General features: G+C 35.5%; 1 protein-coding gene across 5 annotated transcripts in view; it reads right to left on the bottom strand.

Annotated features, from left to right (window-relative positions):
• Positions 1-17,587, bottom strand: part of dspa (desmoplakin a) — a 114,249-nt gene extending 96,662 nt beyond the window's left edge. Inside the window, exons 1-3 of one of the 5 annotated variants that reach the window (XM_039753380.1) lie at positions 17,455-17,587; positions 5,963-6,117; positions 117-213 (exon numbers count right to left, since the gene is read on the bottom strand). In XM_039753380.1, coding sequence (XP_039609314.1) covers positions 117-213; positions 5,963-6,042 — 177 coding nt within the window. In that variant the 5' untranslated portion in view covers positions 6,043-6,117; positions 17,455-17,587. Of the gene's footprint in view, positions 1-116; positions 214-5,962; positions 6,343-17,454 lie in introns of those variants that run through there. The other 4 variants (XM_039753379.1, XM_039753378.1, XM_039753381.1 and 1 more) reach the window with 4 other exon arrangements.
• Positions 17,588-17,843: the final 256 nt, after the last annotated feature.

Below are 17,843 nucleotides of genomic sequence, written 5' to 3'. Positions count from 1 at the left end.
CTACATTGTGATCATTCCATCTTTGTGAAATTCCTCGTGCAAGGCCTTTTTAAACATGTTATGATTTTGAAGTACAAAATGTGGAAAATGTACAAAAAGTAGGAAGCAATACTTACATTTTGAAGACTGGCCTCTGCTTTTCTCAAGGTTTCTTCACATGTCCTCATTAATTCCGATGTTTGGCTGTGAAGCATTTGAATGGTATCACCTTGGCTGTGAAAGCAAATCAAAGACACTGGTAAGATTTACTTCCTATGACTAGTTTAACTGTACATTATGCAGTCTGTATTTTAGAGTTTATCTTTTCTGTAAAGAAAACATCTATTTTCTAAACTTACTTTCCCTGATACAGGTGACCAAGTTTATTCAGACAATATAATGTCTTAACTACGTTTACTGAATGTTTCTCATTCAAGCTTTAAATCTCTGTTACATGGAAAAACTTTAATATAATTAGATTTTTTTACCAAAAATAAATGGTTAGTGGAAGTTGTCATCTGACCTAGGAACAGGTTCTGCATTTACCTAAAATTCGCCATTTACCTGCCTAAACTGCATATCTTTGTCTGTATTTTCATTATAAAAATATGCTTAGTGAACAGAATTTCAAATTTTATTTTTTTAAAACCACAAAATTTGGCTTGTTTTGATAAACGAAAATACCTACCTTGCTTCATGGTTTACACCCCTTATTCCAAATGAATTTTTGTAGAAAAAAATGTAATAATCTATAATATGATCAGTCTAAAGTCTTTCAGATTTTTAAAGGTTTTCTGGCTGAAACATACAGCTACAATCAACCTTATAGTATGTAAGGTATTGTTTGCAAAATATAAATGTGATTTCCACAGTCAAATGCTTAGAATTATAGTGTATGTGCAATCCCTTAAGAATAGAGTCTGATTGGTGCCATGTATATTTGAATGGTAACTAGTAAAATAATAGACAGTAATTCAGTTACTTAAATGATTTCATTTGATCCATAAATTTACAACAACTTTTCAAATTTAAACTGGAGTAGTCAACAGATGTAAAAAAATCTACTGATTAATCTCTGTTACAACTCCAAATACGTCAAATGTGAAAATACAGTAATTCTTGGTCTTTTCTATAAAGTCATGTGCAGCTTCTCTGTTTCTGTAATTAAGAAAGGAGAATGAAGTAAGCAGCACTTAGAAGAAATTTAGCCTTCATCCTCTAAAGAGTAATAAAAAACAAAGCAACAAAACTGAATATTAAACTCAAAGTCAAACAAAGAAGCCATGTAATTAAAACTTTATTTTGAAGGGGATTTTTTCTGAGTAAAAACCTCCCCAAAACAGCTTTACAATTCAGTGAAATGTACAACAGATTCAGTTGCAACTAGGCTTTGTTAATAACAGAATAAATGTATTTATTTTCTGTTAATTAAAAATGAATTACAAAACTGACAGTAAGAAAGCAATGATGGAATCTAAATCTGCATCTCAGTGAATTTTAATCCCAGACCCTTTAAACATCACATGTCCATCTGAACCAATTTTTATATACTTTAGTGCATGCTATTTTTGTGTTTCTTCTCTTGGTATTGCTTTATTTCCAACTGTTCTGAGGAGACATGCCAAGTAAGAATTTCATTGTACTGAGTACACATTTCATTAAAAGTGAATAATAATAATAATAATAATAATTCATTACATTTATATAGCGCTTTTCTCAATACTCAAAGCGCTATCCAAATATGATTGCATATTCTATCCATCAATCCATTATCCAACCCGAGATATCCTAACTACAGGGTCACGAAGGTCTGCTGGAGCCAATCTCAGCCAACACAGGGCGCAAGGCAGGAAACAAACCCTGGGCAGGGTGCCAGCCCACTGCAGATGATTGCATATTCGTAGCTTGTAAAAATACAAAGTTATATTTTGAACTGAAAAATCAACAAAGAAGTTGGAAAGAATTACTCCAGGCCAGAGAAGTTTAAAACAATCTCTCTAGGACAGTGCTCAATAAGCCTGTTGTCAAAAGGTAAGTCTTAGTATTGGTTCAATGAGAAAACAGAAAGAAGAAAAAGAAATATGCAGTCAGAGATAGATGACAACAGAGAACATGCCACCACACATTGCCCACTTATGTTACATATTACTTGTAAAAGGAAGGATGAGTGGAGCTGAGGTGGTTTCTGTTTACTAGAGATGCTCCGATTGATTGGCTGACAATCTAAATCAGTCTATTTTCACTAAAAAAGCTTGACTGGTGATTGGTAAATTGTCCAATCACAAAAATCAATCTTTTCTGCCCCTGCTTTTCTAGGCTTCATGGTAATTTAGTTGCAGTGCTCATTTTGTGAGGCATTTTAGCAGTTTTGAGTCAGCTCTCATCCTTTTTTTTTTTTTTTTTGCAGGGAACTTCCTGTAGCCTAAACAAAGCAATTAAAAAACACACCTGTATAAATATAGCAAAAATATACTTTGTAAATGTATACTACTTAAGCACCTTGGGCATGGGAAAGGCACTATATAAATAAAATGTATTATCATTATTATTATTATTATCATTATTATTACTATTATTATTAATATTATTATTATTTTAACAATAAAAGCTGTAATGCAATATAATGATTAAAAATGATTTTAACCAGTAAGTGCAGGTATATTCACATTCGAGCAGTGTTTAACTGTCAATCCCAATTGATTGCTTGTGTGAGTGTATATACTCTGTGTATGATGAAAACTACTTTTTTAATAATCCTTATTTCGGATAGGTACATTACATAAAAAAATTTAAAAATATGCCAGCTTGTAATTATGAGAAGTATTTTATTTTATGCCATATATATTGTGGATACATGTTTTTATTATGTATTTTTTTTTAGGAAATTTTATTTATTTTAAGGCTTCTTTGTGTCTGGTTATGCAGGAGCTTAGTGCAGAAAGTTTTTTTAAAGGGATAAAGGGCAAAAAAATCTGAATCGGTATAAGAATCAAAAAAATCAAGTAACATGAAATTGGTGACTGGTATTGGCCTTTGAAAACATGATAAGATCATCTGTACTGTTTACAATTGTTTTACTACTCATTTTGTTAAATTGTTTTACTTTGTTGTTACTTTAGGATAGGTAGACAGCTTATGTCTTAATAATAATGAGCTTCTGTGGGACTTACTCCAAACTGGAGAGACCCCAAAGAGACATTACCTCAAATATATCATACATATTGTTTGCACTACATTCCCCATAGGTTTCTCCCACTAGAACTCAAATCTACAACATTTTGATTCCCAATTAACACATAGAGTGCAAAAATAAGCGACCTATCCTGCCAAATCAAAGGAAAGCTCTAGAAGACCTAGTGTTTATTATAAATTGTTTTCATTACAGGGCACTAATATCAATGCACCTGCTATTAATGTGTTATGACACACATTATTCGAGAAGGAAAATCCAGTGACTTATACAGACAGACAGACATGGAAATTACCCAGGGATGAAACTGCTACAACACCTCTATAAATCTTACTACAAGTGATGTATCAGGGGCTAAAAAAGGCTATGAAAATCGCAAATCTTCTGCACTGGTTTTCTGCCAGGCAGAGGAAATGTGGATGCCATTGCTATCACCAGACAATTACACTAGATGCTGAAAGGGAATATAAACCACATGCTGGGATGTGGGTTCCTAGTAAGGTGATATACTGGAGCTTAAGAAAGAAGAGTGTAACTAAAGAAAATATATAATGGACCAAAGCCATATACCAGACTGCCACAACTTGTGTGAGATGGGCAGTGACAGACTGATTTGAAGTGAAAGTAGATGTGCGTGAAGGGTTGCCACTCAGTCTCCTACTCTTCATAACAATGATGAATGCCATCAGTTAAAATGTGTGAGAAAGCCTATACATGGGACATAAGTTACGCAGAAGACCCAGTAACAGCAGTAGATTCAGAGGAAGAATGTCAGCAGAATTGTCCGGAAGGTAAAGGGTTAAAGATAATTTCTACCAGACCTAAACAAATTGTGTGTGTGTGTTAAAGAGCCATAAAAAATTAAGATCATTAAGAGAAGAGGAAACCAACCAAAGCAACACTATATATAGTATAGAGTATAGAATAATGAATTAAAGTGGCATAGACAATTTTGAGAAGAAATCACCCAAATAAGATACCACAGTGGGCAACACATTGGCGTAGTGGGTAGCACTGCTGCCACACAGTTAGGAGACCCGGGTTCTCTTCCCGGATTCTCCCTATGTGGAGTTTGCATGTTCTCCCCGTGTCTGTGTGGGTTTCCTCTGAGTGCTCCGGTTTCCTCCCACAGTTCAAAGACATGCTGGTTAGGTGCATTGGTGATCCTAAATTGTCCCTAGTGTGTGCTTGTTGTGTGGATGTGTGTGTGTGCATGCCCTGTGGTGGGCTGGTGCCCTGCCCATGGTTTATTTCCTGCCTTGCACCCTGTGTTGGCTGGGATTGGCTCCATCAGACCCCTGTGACTCTGTAGTTAGGATATAGCGGGTTGTATAATGAATGGATGAAAGATACCACAGTACCTAAAAAGTAAAGTTTACAAGTGTACAATATGTGCAGTTTTGCTATATGGTTTGGAAAGAATGGCAATGAGAAATGGAGAAAGGGATCTCTTGAAGAAGTCGTAAATTAAAATATTACGATTGATTGCTGGAGTGAGCCTGGGAGACAGGAAAATTAGCAGTGACATCAGAATAAGGTGGGGAATAGTCGACCTCAATGACGAAGGGCAAAATATAAGGTTAAAGTGGTTTGGTGGTATGGTAAGGAGTAAGCACTATAGTCAGACAATGATGAAGATGGACTTCACCAGCAGGAGAAGCAAAGGAAGACATAAAATTAGATGATCAGAAATCATTAGTACAGAAAGGCCTGAAGGAGGATATTGCCTGAGGCAAAAAGATGTGGCACTGACTGACCAGAATGACAGATCTCCTCACCCCTCTGCAACAATACAGCTTGATGATAATAAATGATGCATCGGACCGATTTGTCTTTATTCTATTCTGAACATTCTGAACTTTACAAAGACGAATGGAAGTGTCAGTATCTCCAATGAATATGTAGATTTACCGTCAGCTATTTTTTTCTGTGTCTCTTCTAATATTTTTCTAATACATAGTCACTAACATCAATCATGCCAGCAACCAACTGGATGGCATTCCATGAAGAAGGGCGGAACAGTGCTACCAAGAAGTAACAGAATCAAGCCAACGTATAACGGCTTAAACTATGTCAAAAATCAGATTTATCTTTAATTTGAATTCTATTAAATACCATTAATCAAATAAATATTGCGAGTTAAATATTTGGTTGAAGCTTTTAAGCATTGGGGTGCTATGCTGCCATAAATACAGTAATATTTTTAAAAATCTATAAAAAATACTTTGCTTCTGAAATTTTTTAAGTATTTTTTTTTACATAAAGGATGTTCCTCTATTTAGATGGTAATACATTCATTTCCCTGAAGAAAAAAAAAGTATACATCATTGTACTGCAAACTTTGCATCGTGTGCATCGTGTATATATGCTATTAGTTTAGATATTACTTTTCCCTGAAATGTTTTTGGTTCTTCTTTTGTTTAATAAATGTCGCACGCGGGCGCGGCCGCGCAGTCCAGGTGAGTTCCAGTTCGCTGACATGCGAAACGCAGCGCCCATTTTGTGTCACTAATAAGCTCTTCCTTTTGACAGAGAGGTGCAGCTTCTTTACTTTTTAATGTGTGTGTGGAAGGTAATAAATACTTATTCTGAATATTTTTAAAACAGTCTCTCACCTGGCGAAAAATGTGTTATACGCAAAAGTGTGCGCGGGGCAGAAAGTTTCGCCTGCAGTTGGGCTAAGTACAGCAGAGGGCACGCTTGTGACCGAGAATGCAAAAAAATATACATTGTATCGAATCTGTTGCAATAACCTAATGGAAGCATTTGCGTTTTTTGCTTTATTTCTCCTACCTTATCATATACGTCGTATAGCTGGCACCGCCACCTCCACCGCCACCTCCTCCGCTCATACTGCGACTGTACTTCAGCATCTCGGTGTTGTATCCATTGCCACCGCCGCCGCCATAGCCGTCACTCCTCTGGGTATAGCTGTAAGAGGTAAGATCCTGCCTGGAGTTAGACCTTTCTCCAATCGTATTGATCCTGTTCATTGAGCCCATTCCACTCATATTGATCTCCCCATGCAAGATACTCTCAGAATGAAAAATCCGTCTGTAAAAATCTCTCGGAGAACAAACTAAAAACACCACCACACACAAACGAAACGTCAGGGGGGCAGATTCACCTTTCTCGGTCGTTCTGCGCGCGCTGACTGGTGTCAATCGTCGTCAGACAAGAATCCCCCCTTGGCAGTCCAAACAAGCCACACCTTGCAGTTTTGACACACGCCCAGTCAAGCTTCAGTCACACCTTTATTGTCTTTTGTGAGGAGGAGTTGAAAGAGGTGGGAGGACGGTGGGTGTTTTTGGAAGGGTATGTGCGGGCAACCTTATACTGCATTGTTCCCATTCTTTTATTTATGCATGAGGCGTATCAAAGATCAGGGAAAGCAATGCGAATCTCTTTCTTTCTTTCTTTCTTTCTTTCTTTCGATAACAAGCCCTGATTCTGTATGCCTCCTGTTCCCCTCTGCTCAGCAGCCATATTCTACCTTTCCAGTTATCCACACTACAAAACGGTTATGTTGGTGCATACCTGTTATCTACCCGATGTTTATCAGTATTTTCTGTTCCTGTTACATTCAAAAATGTCTGATAGGTGGCTGGCTGTCTTGTCAGTTAATGCTGATATAGTCAGCAACTTCCTAATTTCCTGTAGTGGATAAAGGAGATCATGGGTGGCATGATGGCATGACATCTTCCCATTCATTTTCCAGTCCACACATTACAATTCAGGATATTTGATTGCCGAAGACTTACCCTAAATGACCAAGAGCTTACAAAACTGTAATTCATGTAATTGCATAATTTGGGGTTATAAAAAATGGGGAAGAAAAATAGGAAGTGTGACTTTATAAAACTGAAAAGCATTTATGTTAAATATAAAAAGCATGGAAAACTTTAGAAAAGTTTGTTAGGTATTATGGACGTGCAAAGAACAAGTTTTATCTGAAAATTTTACTTACTGTCATTCAGTTTGCTGGAGGAAATTAGCTGTCAATTGAGAGTTTAATTTTTCTTGTGGAAAGTCCTTCTTGGGCTCACTGTTGTTACAAGTGAGTGCAAGATGGAAGTTTTATCTGCAATTGAACTGGATAGAGAGGAAGTTTGACTCACTAAAAACATAGAAGAGAAAAGCCTGCTTCATTATGATAGTGGTTCATATTTAATTTGCTTTATCATATTTTATCAGGGATGGAATGGTGTCAGTTGTAAGGGAGCAGTTTGTAAAATACATAAATCAGTTGATGCAGTACACACTGATGCATGTGACATTTTATGCACAAAATGTATGTTGTTTTATATGTTTAGTCGTGGGTCTTCAACATATGTAGTAGTTTGCACTTTGTTTTTTATTGTTGTGAGGTATGACAGACACTAAAGCTTTCATGGGGAACAGTGACTAGGTCTTTCACCCATTCTGAAAATAAAAGTATTTCAATTTATAGCTACAGAGAGTCAAAGCCATATTCCAGGACGATCTGGCACTAGTCTGGAGCCAAATTCATCATAATACACTTAGACATAATGTAGAGTTCTCAAACAATCAGTTATCTACAACTTTTGCATGTATGACGAATTCAGAAAATCTATAGAAGTCTCATGTGCAAATTCTACAGACAGTGGCAGAATTTAAACCCAAGAGTCTGGATGTGAGAAGCTGCCACAGCAACCAATGTGCTGCCACATTGCAGAAGTTCAGATCAATTCAGTGTAAATTTTGATCTATGTCATGACTTTTGAGGTTCATCTGTAACATGCAGACAAACTTTACTGTGCAGTATATCAAAGCTGAGCTTCAGTATCAATAATTTTCACTGTGACACATGAAATGCAAGTTTGCAAGTACAGTAGTGCAAGGAATCCAAACAACGAGCTACCAAATACAGTGGAAATTGTTGCAACTAGCAGTCACATAAAAAATGTAAATTTTACAAAATCTTTTTTTTTTTTACCAGCAGCAAGGAGAACCTATGTAGAAGACAAAATGTTAATGCCAACATAGGCCCTATCATTAAACTACAAATTTATAGCTGAGACTTTGGACAACAATAAGCTCACATAAACTTGCAATCTAAAAATTACACAGACAATGCCGGTAACAGTGCCTTCAATAACTATCTCCTAAACAAGCACCAAAACACCACAACCTTCAAACATGTGAGCCAGTTCATATATGGTTAACTACAATCTTTCAACGAGAAACAGTAGGCTAGAATTTCCTGGTGATTCATCTACCTGACAGATCAGAAACAACAGAGATCTACAATGGTAAAAAGGATGCCAAAATGCAACAGTGAAGAAGAATTAAATTTTAAGTAATAATTGTATATGATGTGTTCTATTAAATGGTGGTGTTAGTTAGAGAACAGGAAGTGTCATGCTTCCCTGTGATGGCCAGACAATACAGAATGCTGGGTTGCTAATATATCATCCTATAATTTCTGTCCTGGACTTAAAAAAATGGAGATTACAGAGAGATTTTAAAGCATAAGAACAAATCACGAGGACCAGACACTATTTATCAGAGATGGACAACTCAAGTCACAAGTCTTAATTTTAGTGATTTGCTTGACAGTATTTAAAAAATGTATCAACTTGACTTGGACTTGCTTGTTAATGACTTTCGACTTGATTCGGACAGATAAATGACTCATCATTTTATTGTACTATAATTATTATTTTGCATTCTTTTCATTTTCATTTCATTAAAATGATCTAATTGCTCCATACCTACATATATCATTAGGAATAATCAGCATATTGGAGGACATCAGCAAAGGGGTTTATCAATTTAGAATATTTTCCATTTACTGCAGACTACACTAGAAAGAATGGAATTGTCTTCTGCAAGATCAGAGGGTCAGACTTCAGCAACACATCAACAACATCTTTAAGCTTTGTCATTTCAAGATTCCTAAAGAAAGGGATGCTTGCTGGGAAGATGACCCCAAACATTGTGATGTGTCATTGTTTCAACTAATTGTTTCTCCTCCGCAACATATCAACTCCACTGATTATGTCGCAACATATCAACTCCACTGATTATGTTTCACTTTGCCCCTCCATAACCCCTGTCCTTGCTGTCCTGTGCAAAATTGTATAACCCATTGGGGTATGAGTGCAACGCATAATCTACTTGTTTTCCCATCCCTGAGAACTGTCGATCCAGCCACCATGCCACACAAGGGGATGCCGCAGAGAAGAGCCCAATATGTGCTTTATCATACAGTATACTGCAAGTACAGCTATGTTCTATTCCCTAAGTACTTTGTTGTGGCCAATGTTGCAGTTCCCTTCTGTAGCTCATTATTTTTACATTTTTTAGAAAGGCTGAGATGTTATAGTATGCTGCCTGAGATGCTAGAATTAGGTAATATTTTGATGGTTAAAACAAATGCATAATGTAATCTGAGTGATGTTATGGTTAAGATTGTATTATATCTTTAACTCATTATCTTAAAGCCAGCATGGAGATCTCACACTCACAGCCTTCATACTGTTTCATTTTAACATGGTAACTTTGATTTGTTTCATGGGAGATGAGGAAATATTGCCTACTAAAAGCAAACAATGCACAAGGTAAACACTTCCAAAGGGATATGGTAAAATCTACAGTTGGCGTGTCATTACATTTTTTCATTGTTGGGTATATTGCAGTGATTAACATGCATAGACCCTTTGGTGGGCAATGCATCTAAAGGGGATAAGAAACATTTTAAGAGACTGAATTTATTACATTTTAATCCTGGACAGAAATTATGGCTACTTTATTTCTTTGTTTTTGTATTTCACTAGAAATTTGTGTGCAGCGCCAGAGGCATTTTAATATTAACAACCTTGGCAAAAAATATTTGTCTATGATTGCTAATTAAGTTAGATTATCAGAAAACATACTACATCCCCTTTACTGTACATTTACTTTATTTTCCTCTTGTAAAACATCTTAACAAGACAAAAGAGCAAATAAAACAATTCCTGTGTGGTTACATGAAATACCAAAAATACCAGAAAAAGTTCATGTGATAGCACATTAAATGCTATGCACGAACAATTTTCATTTTGTGCTGCCTGAATTTTGACTTTAATGCAGAATGATCATGGAACACCATTCAATGTATGATTCTACAGAATGAACACCATTTTCTTTCACATACACTTTCCCTGCACTTTACAGAATTTCATAGCTGCATTATTTCAGAATATTATACAATTATGACACAATCATTTTTCTGTTACTATGCACTTTAGCAAATGTGTCTACTACTCTTTCCATGTCCAAGCCCTCTGTGTGTGGCTGTCATTAATGGAAAGAAAATACATAAATAACAGCAAACCTTGTCTATGTACATCTTTACTGCTTAATATGAATAATTACTTTATTATGTGGTCAGTTTATCAGGGTTTTTCATCTGTTTATACATATTTTATTTTATGCCCTCTATCTGTTATAACTGCTTCAGTGTTTCTATATACTTTTATTTACTAGAGATGGTCATTGTAAAATTAAGATACAGGACCCACAGGAGGGGAGTAGTGAATCAGAGCTGTTTGTATCGTACCATAAAATGCAAAAAAAAAAATGTTGAAAGTTACGGTGCTCAAAATGATCAGAACAGTCTAAATAATTCTCCCTCATTGTTCAAAGTTGTAGTGAGAATACCAGCAGTGCTTTCATACAGTTACCTTGTTAAGCAGGTCTTTAATAGACATGGGGGGGGGGCAGGAGTGATAGTCTAACACAAGGCTTAATTTTCTGCAGGTACAATGCATTCTAAATGATGAGGGTTGCTGAAATATTTAATTAGTTAATAGATATGCAAAATTATGTAAAGAAATTATTTTAAAAATGAGAGGTATTGATGTAACTACTAATGTGCAGCTGCTTTGCAACAGAGAGGTTGAAGTTCACGTCCTAGGTCCTCTCTGTACAGAGTTTATGTATTCTCCCTGTGTCCAGGTGCCCCAGTTTCCTCCTAAAGTTCAAAGGCATGAAGGTTAGGTGGGCCGACAGTGTTAAATTGTTCCTAGTGTATGTTTGTGTGCAAGTGTGTTCACCCTGTAATGAATTGGAGCCCCATCCAGGGATTGTTCCTGCCTTGCACACTATGCTCGCTGGGATATGCTACAGCAACTCTGTGCATGATAAACATGGTTTAGTAAATGGATGGATACTCTGAAGTGACATTGGCTGACAAAATTTATTTTTTTAAATACTGTGTGCATTAGATGCAGTGCACTTATAAGGAAACTAGCTGTGCTACTTGTCTAAGATGGGTTGAAATCTAAATAATCAAGGTAGACCTCAGCGTTAACATTTGCAGTGCACCATACAATGCATATATGTATATGTCTCTGTTATTTGCCATTTGGTATGGGATTTGTAAAAGCAGTGTTAATGTTTGTGATATGCCATCCATTGGAATGGCAAATGCAATGCTTTTTATAAAAATTTTTGAGATGCACCATCTTTTGGAATGACAGAGACATAATAACAGGACAAACACACAGACATACACATAGACATTTATTATTTTATTAAGGCGGAATGTGCAAAATTGATAGTGTATTTGCAAATTATTTCAAAGTTAAACAATTATTTTATATACCAGTTGCTCTTGCTTCTTATTAAGAATTGTTTTCTCTGAGAAAGTACTAGCTTAGATGTTGGTATAATCACTTATTATCATAATTAGATTAATTACAGAAAGTGGTGAAATTGAAAGCACGTTTTGCTCAAGTCTTCTCAACTATGACTCAACATAACTTGAATAAAAACAGTGACTCAATTTGACTAACTTGAATGTAATCATTAAGTCAATCAAAAACAGTGAATTTAGGCTGTCTGTATAAACCAGGCAATCTCCGGAGGATTTAAAGCCAGACAACATTGGACCAATTAATAAAAGGGAAGAATATACAGCCCTGGTTATTTTTGGCCAGTTAAGTTAATTTGTATTACTGTTAGATTAATGGAACAGATGTAAATCACAAAATAGTGAGGAACAATAGCATAAAAGAGACTAAAACCGTTGTGAATATGATTGTGATATTGTAAATGAAAAATGATTAGAGGAGGCAAAAAAATGACCATGAAAAGCATACAGAAGTCATTGTCAAAGTAAAATTATTGTAAAAAACAAAGGAAAAGTCAAAGTCAGAAAATAATAAAGCAGGTTGTCACCATTATACAATAGTTCCTAACAAAGATTGGTCTTTTTAAGAAGGCTTTGCTAATGTTTCTTGAATCCAACAAAATGGATATAAGAAGGATGAGTGAAGCCATAATCAGGCCAACACAACAGTCAAATGAGAGAAACCACTCCAGAAATCATAAAGAGTATGGCTGTGACTGTTAGAAAACCAGAAGAGTCACCCAAGTCCTCTCTTCAGGATTTTGGCCTTTGCTGGAAAGTAAGGCCCAAACAGTGAACTTAAAATTTGTTGGGATTTGCTTTCTTGTTTGGCATTGATTTAAATAGCTCAAGGAGGTGAAGGCATATTAGAAGTAAAATAGCCTTATATACTGGTTTTAGACAAGACACCTGGGACATATTTAAACCTTAACATGACTATATAGAGCCAATTTATAAATAAATGGGCAACGCTTATGGATAATAGTTTAAGGAGAAATATTATGTGGAGCAGATTTGTGAGATGGCACTTTTACATGGAAGTCTCAAGTTGTGAGCAGCAACCTTTTGCTCAATTTTATAGTCCAAAGCAATTTGCTTTTTTATGACTGAAATCCTTTGTAGGGGTTCTCATAGGTGATCCCAGAATTTCCATCCATCCATTATCCAACCTGCTACATCCTAACTACAGGGTCACGGGGGTCTGCTGGAGCCAATCCCAGCCAACACAGGGCGCAAGGCATGAAACAAACCCCAGGCAGCGTGCCAGCACACAGAACAAGCACACACTAGGGACAATTTGGGATCGGCAATGCACCTAACCTGCATGTCTTCGGACTGTAGAAGGAAACCAGAGCACCCAGAGGAAACCCACGCAGACACGGGGACAACATGCAAACTACACACAGGGTGGACCTGGGAAGCAAACCCAGGTCTCCTAACTGCGAGGCAGCAGCACTACCCACTGCGCCACCCAATCCCAGAATTTGCTTCCTGTTATTCCAAGATAGTTAAATAGTTAGACAAGTCAGGAAATACTGAGTTCACAGATGATCTTAAAAGGAGAGAGAGGTGGCTTTAACGCATACATACGTTTAAAAAGGACATCTTAATAGCAATATTCTACAACATGCTTTTAGAAAGTTCTGAAAAAGGCAATAAATTGCTCCAGTTAGATTGAAAAGAATTTACTGTGCGCATTAGAAATCTCTCTGTCCTGATTGACATACTCAGATTGACCACTAGTTTCGAGGTGATGCCCAGATTAAACATTGAGTTTAATTCCAATTTTCGAACATAAATTGAGCCATAAACAAATTGTGGTCCTCTATCATAAATTATTATCTATGGAAACCCATGTAATCTAAAATGTTTCTTAAATAACATATCTAAAAATGTTTTAGTAGAAAAATTTTTCAGCTTTTAAATTGAAGACAGGACTCTTGACCAAAAGTCAAGAGGAGGAGATGGATCTTGAATTGAAAAGGACAACCCCATGTGAAGGGGTGTCCTGTTTGTGGACTACTTTTATTTTTCTGAGGTTTTTTGTTTTTTTTACCAATATTTACCAATATAAAATTATTGCCTTTTGGTTATTATGAGCAAACAACTGGATGACTTAGTTTATGGAGTATGCAACATCAGTAACAGGAGATTTCCTCATGTTGTCATCTCCATTCACATTGAAAGCATGAGATTAATTTTGTTTTTCTCCATCATCACTTCAAACTACATGGGTTAAGTAATATACAAAAAAATATTTTTGGGAGGACTGTTCCTTCAACTGATACCTGGCTTACTCCCTTAGACATCAGTGAAGTTTATCTTTTGCATCCTTCTGCACAACTCCCTGTTCCAATAATTCTCAGAGGTAGCCCTGGATGTCATATTTAATGACTCGTTCCTCTTTTTAATGAGCGCTTCATTGACGGTAATAAATTGGCACTTTTTCTGCTCTTTTTCTGTAGTTATTTTTCAGAATGATGTGTATTTTTGTTACCATGTTATTAAAGATTCAAGAGTTTATATATTTTTTAATTAAATTTCATTTTTAATATGGAGTTCTCACTTAATTATTTTCCAGTATTGGAAGTATCCAAAAACTAGAACAGAAAAAGACTAACAGTTTCAGCATCTATTTTTATATATTATTCATACAAGTGCTTGAAAGTGAATAAAGGCTTAAATGACCAAAATATTTCAAAATATATACAACAGTTAGATCTTAACAAGAATAGTCAGGTATCAAATGTACCTATATGTACATATTAAACATACTTTACTTTGTTTAAAGCAAATAAACTGTGCTAGAAACTTTGTAGTAAAGGTGAAAGCTGGGATATAATAGTGGACTCACTTAAGAGAGGAGTCCAGTTAAAAGCAAGAATTTACTATGAAGGAAAATGCTGTAAGCCCACAGAGCCCTCAGGAATGAACTTGAGAGACACTGCCCTAGACTATCAAATAATATGTTTGAACTTAAAGAAAAACACCCATGTTTAGAAAGGCCTGCAGACAAAATAACATTGACTACGAAATAATGAAGCACAACAGTCTTAAACTAATGGATAGTATTCACAAAACCTTCAAACTGGTTCTGAGCTTGAGATACTTGACATTTATACCAGTCCATATGTCTTCTGAGTTGCTTAGTACAATTTAGGATCATTAAGACATCCAGAAACTATCCTGGTATGGATAGGATGCCATTTTGACATCTTGAACCAATCTACAAATGATCTCAAAATCAAGCTCAGCAACAATCAGCGTGATACGGGATGGCCTTCTGTAGAATTCTTAACAACTAACACTTATGCTTTCTTACAGAGCACAGGGTCATTAGTAAGTCAAATTTGCATTTGCATCTTTCCAAAATCAACTTATGTCCAAACACATTTTAGATACTGTTGTAAATAGCCATGTACATAAAATGAGGGAGTTTGTATGCTGAAGTTGGAAATGCATCTAAAGTATTTTATTTTGACATTCAGGATGATTTCTCAAAGTTCTTGAGAATGGCGTATAGGATAAACGATGTGTTCTTATTCAACAATCATACGCAGAAATCAACTGCAAAACAGAATTTAAGAAGTAAAGAATCATGTTTTTTAGTCAGATCCGTGAGGTGACACAGGGCTATACTTTGAGCATTAAAACATTTTTTACAATAACAAGCTATTCAGCCAACAAAGTTTGCCAATCCTACCCTGATAATTTGTTCAAAATAGTGTTGTAGTAATGAGATAAAATGTATACTCTTTGAGCATGACCTATTGCTGAAAATAGTCCACAGAAAAGTCTGGACCTGCTGTCATGAAAAGGGACTTTGGCAAGAAGAAAGCTATGCCTTTCCAGGAAACAGGCTGAAGACATAGGGAATTTGGTTCTGGAGCACAGGAACAGATATACTTAATTTAGGATATTATATATGTAAATTCTGTAACTTTTATGGAGTATGTTGCAAGCAAAGTTTTTCTTGTTAAAATTATTAACAAGTTTTACAGAGATGAGAGCCATACATAAATATTTTTATCCTTCAGAAATGAATGAAGTAACCAACATTCTCAGAACCAAACCTTCCTAATTACCACTCTTGTGCTACATGCCAGGCTCTCAGTGACCTGATTGTGAAACCCTGCTAGATGAGCCAAGTGTCAGCATGTCAAGTTAAAAAATAACAGTAACAAAAATTAAAGAAATTCAGTTTAGAAACAAACTCAGAGTTTACTGAATAAATAACATCATAAGTAATCAAAATATTATTATTGAACTTTAAAATGTAATGCGCATTGACACATATGTTTGCTAAAATAATATAAAGCCCAGTGTAGATAAAAAATCTTTACTAAACACAGGCTTAGTGGCTGCAAACAGGCTACAAAAACAGCTTCTTCAGACAGAGGATGGAGCACTTTAAGGATGGAGATATGGCAATAGACATATATTTGAGCCAGTGCTGCCCTGTGTATCATGAAATATGACACAATGTTTTTCAGAAATGTACAAATTTAAATCAAGACCTGTCCAATTTAACACATCCATTTATTCATCCACTTCATAAACTATATATTTCCTTTATGACATTATGGGGAGTTTTACCTTAACCCTGTGGCATTGGACAGTATAGGGAATTTTAATTTTTAATTAATGCTGAAATTGAAAAAGTCATTCTAGTAAAAAACAGTCCATCATGTGTAGTCCTAGCATAGAGTGAAGGATACTTTATAGTTTAAAAATTAAAACAGCTTCAGACCATCAGGGATAACATTATTAACAAGAAGGCCCTTTTTGCATTTTTTATGTCTGTTTTATCTATAATCATTGTATCATTATGTTTTTGTTTTTTGTTTTATGTAATTTAGCGTTTTATGGTAACAGTGCTACATTTATAATATAGTCCGATTTAATTGGTGGAAATGTGCTTTGCAAGAATAAATTAAATGACATATTGTTTGGTAACAAAACAATCGCCATGCTGATAAAGCTGCTTCATATGTATATATTTTCTGAATTTATTTCTTGGAGATCATACATTCTGTGCTTCACATGTACACTAAATAACAGTGAAGTACAAGTGCTACAAGATGTGAATGCTACATTATTGTATGTTTCAATACATTCTTAATGTAGAATTAGAGCAACATATAATAATTTTTTACCAAGTAATTTGCTATTGTATGCATAAAAATGTATCCTCTCTTGTTGCCATTTAAGACGCTCCTTTCATTTTGTGTTAAAATTCAGAAACAGTTTTAGCTTACAGTGCTTATTAAGAAGCAATAATTTATATTTAGCTACATTTTATTCATACTGTTTGGCAGCAAGAAACTTTTTTGTGCTTGGTGTTGCTTTGCAGCCTACCAGGCAAGCCTAAGTTTCATTCTCTACCTTACGGAAACAATTCTTAACCTTCTTATTACAAATATGAATTTATTATAACGTTTAAAAAGTAAAATTGTTACTCTTGAATTTCATGCACAAAATATTTTTGCACTAAGCTATTCCTGAAGGACTGACTGTAGTAAATGCCTTCTGTATTACACAACTTCTAGCTACACCTGTTTGCTGCTTTTTTCTTTTATTGTTTTGTCATTTCATTTTGTATTCTTTGCCCTTGCAGCATTTTATCCGTGAGTGATCACAAACTTACCGCTTACTCATGTTTTCACCGTTTCCAATCCGTTTCTTAGTGAAGAAATGTACAACTCTTATCGTAGAAATATTTAGTCTTTTTCGCTTTTTGCTTTAGTAAAAAAATTCAGTGTTCGCCTGGGTGTGCTGCAAGAGCCTCAGCATCTGGGATAACAGGACTGACTGCTTTTTTTAACTCACAGTAAAATGACAGCTTAGTGCTTAAAGCAAAGTCAAGATAAATAAGCCTGTTAGAGTGGTTTTAGTTTCACATGTGTGCAAAATAGTGTTTTTGACCAAATCACAAATGCTGGAGCATTAGTACTCCAAAGTGTTGCATTTTACCAAGTATTTGAAAAATTAGGAATACCATACCATACCATACCATATTTATTTGTTGAGCGCTTA

The sequence above is a fragment of the Polypterus senegalus genome, chromosome 5 (genome assembly GCF_016835505.1).
Source record: "Polypterus senegalus isolate Bchr_013 chromosome 5, ASM1683550v1, whole genome shotgun sequence".
Classification (NCBI taxonomy): domain Eukaryota; kingdom Metazoa; phylum Chordata; class Cladistia; order Polypteriformes; family Polypteridae; genus Polypterus; species Polypterus senegalus.
Note: the sequence above shows the minus strand (reverse complement) of the source record. Positions and strands in the feature narration are given on the sequence as shown.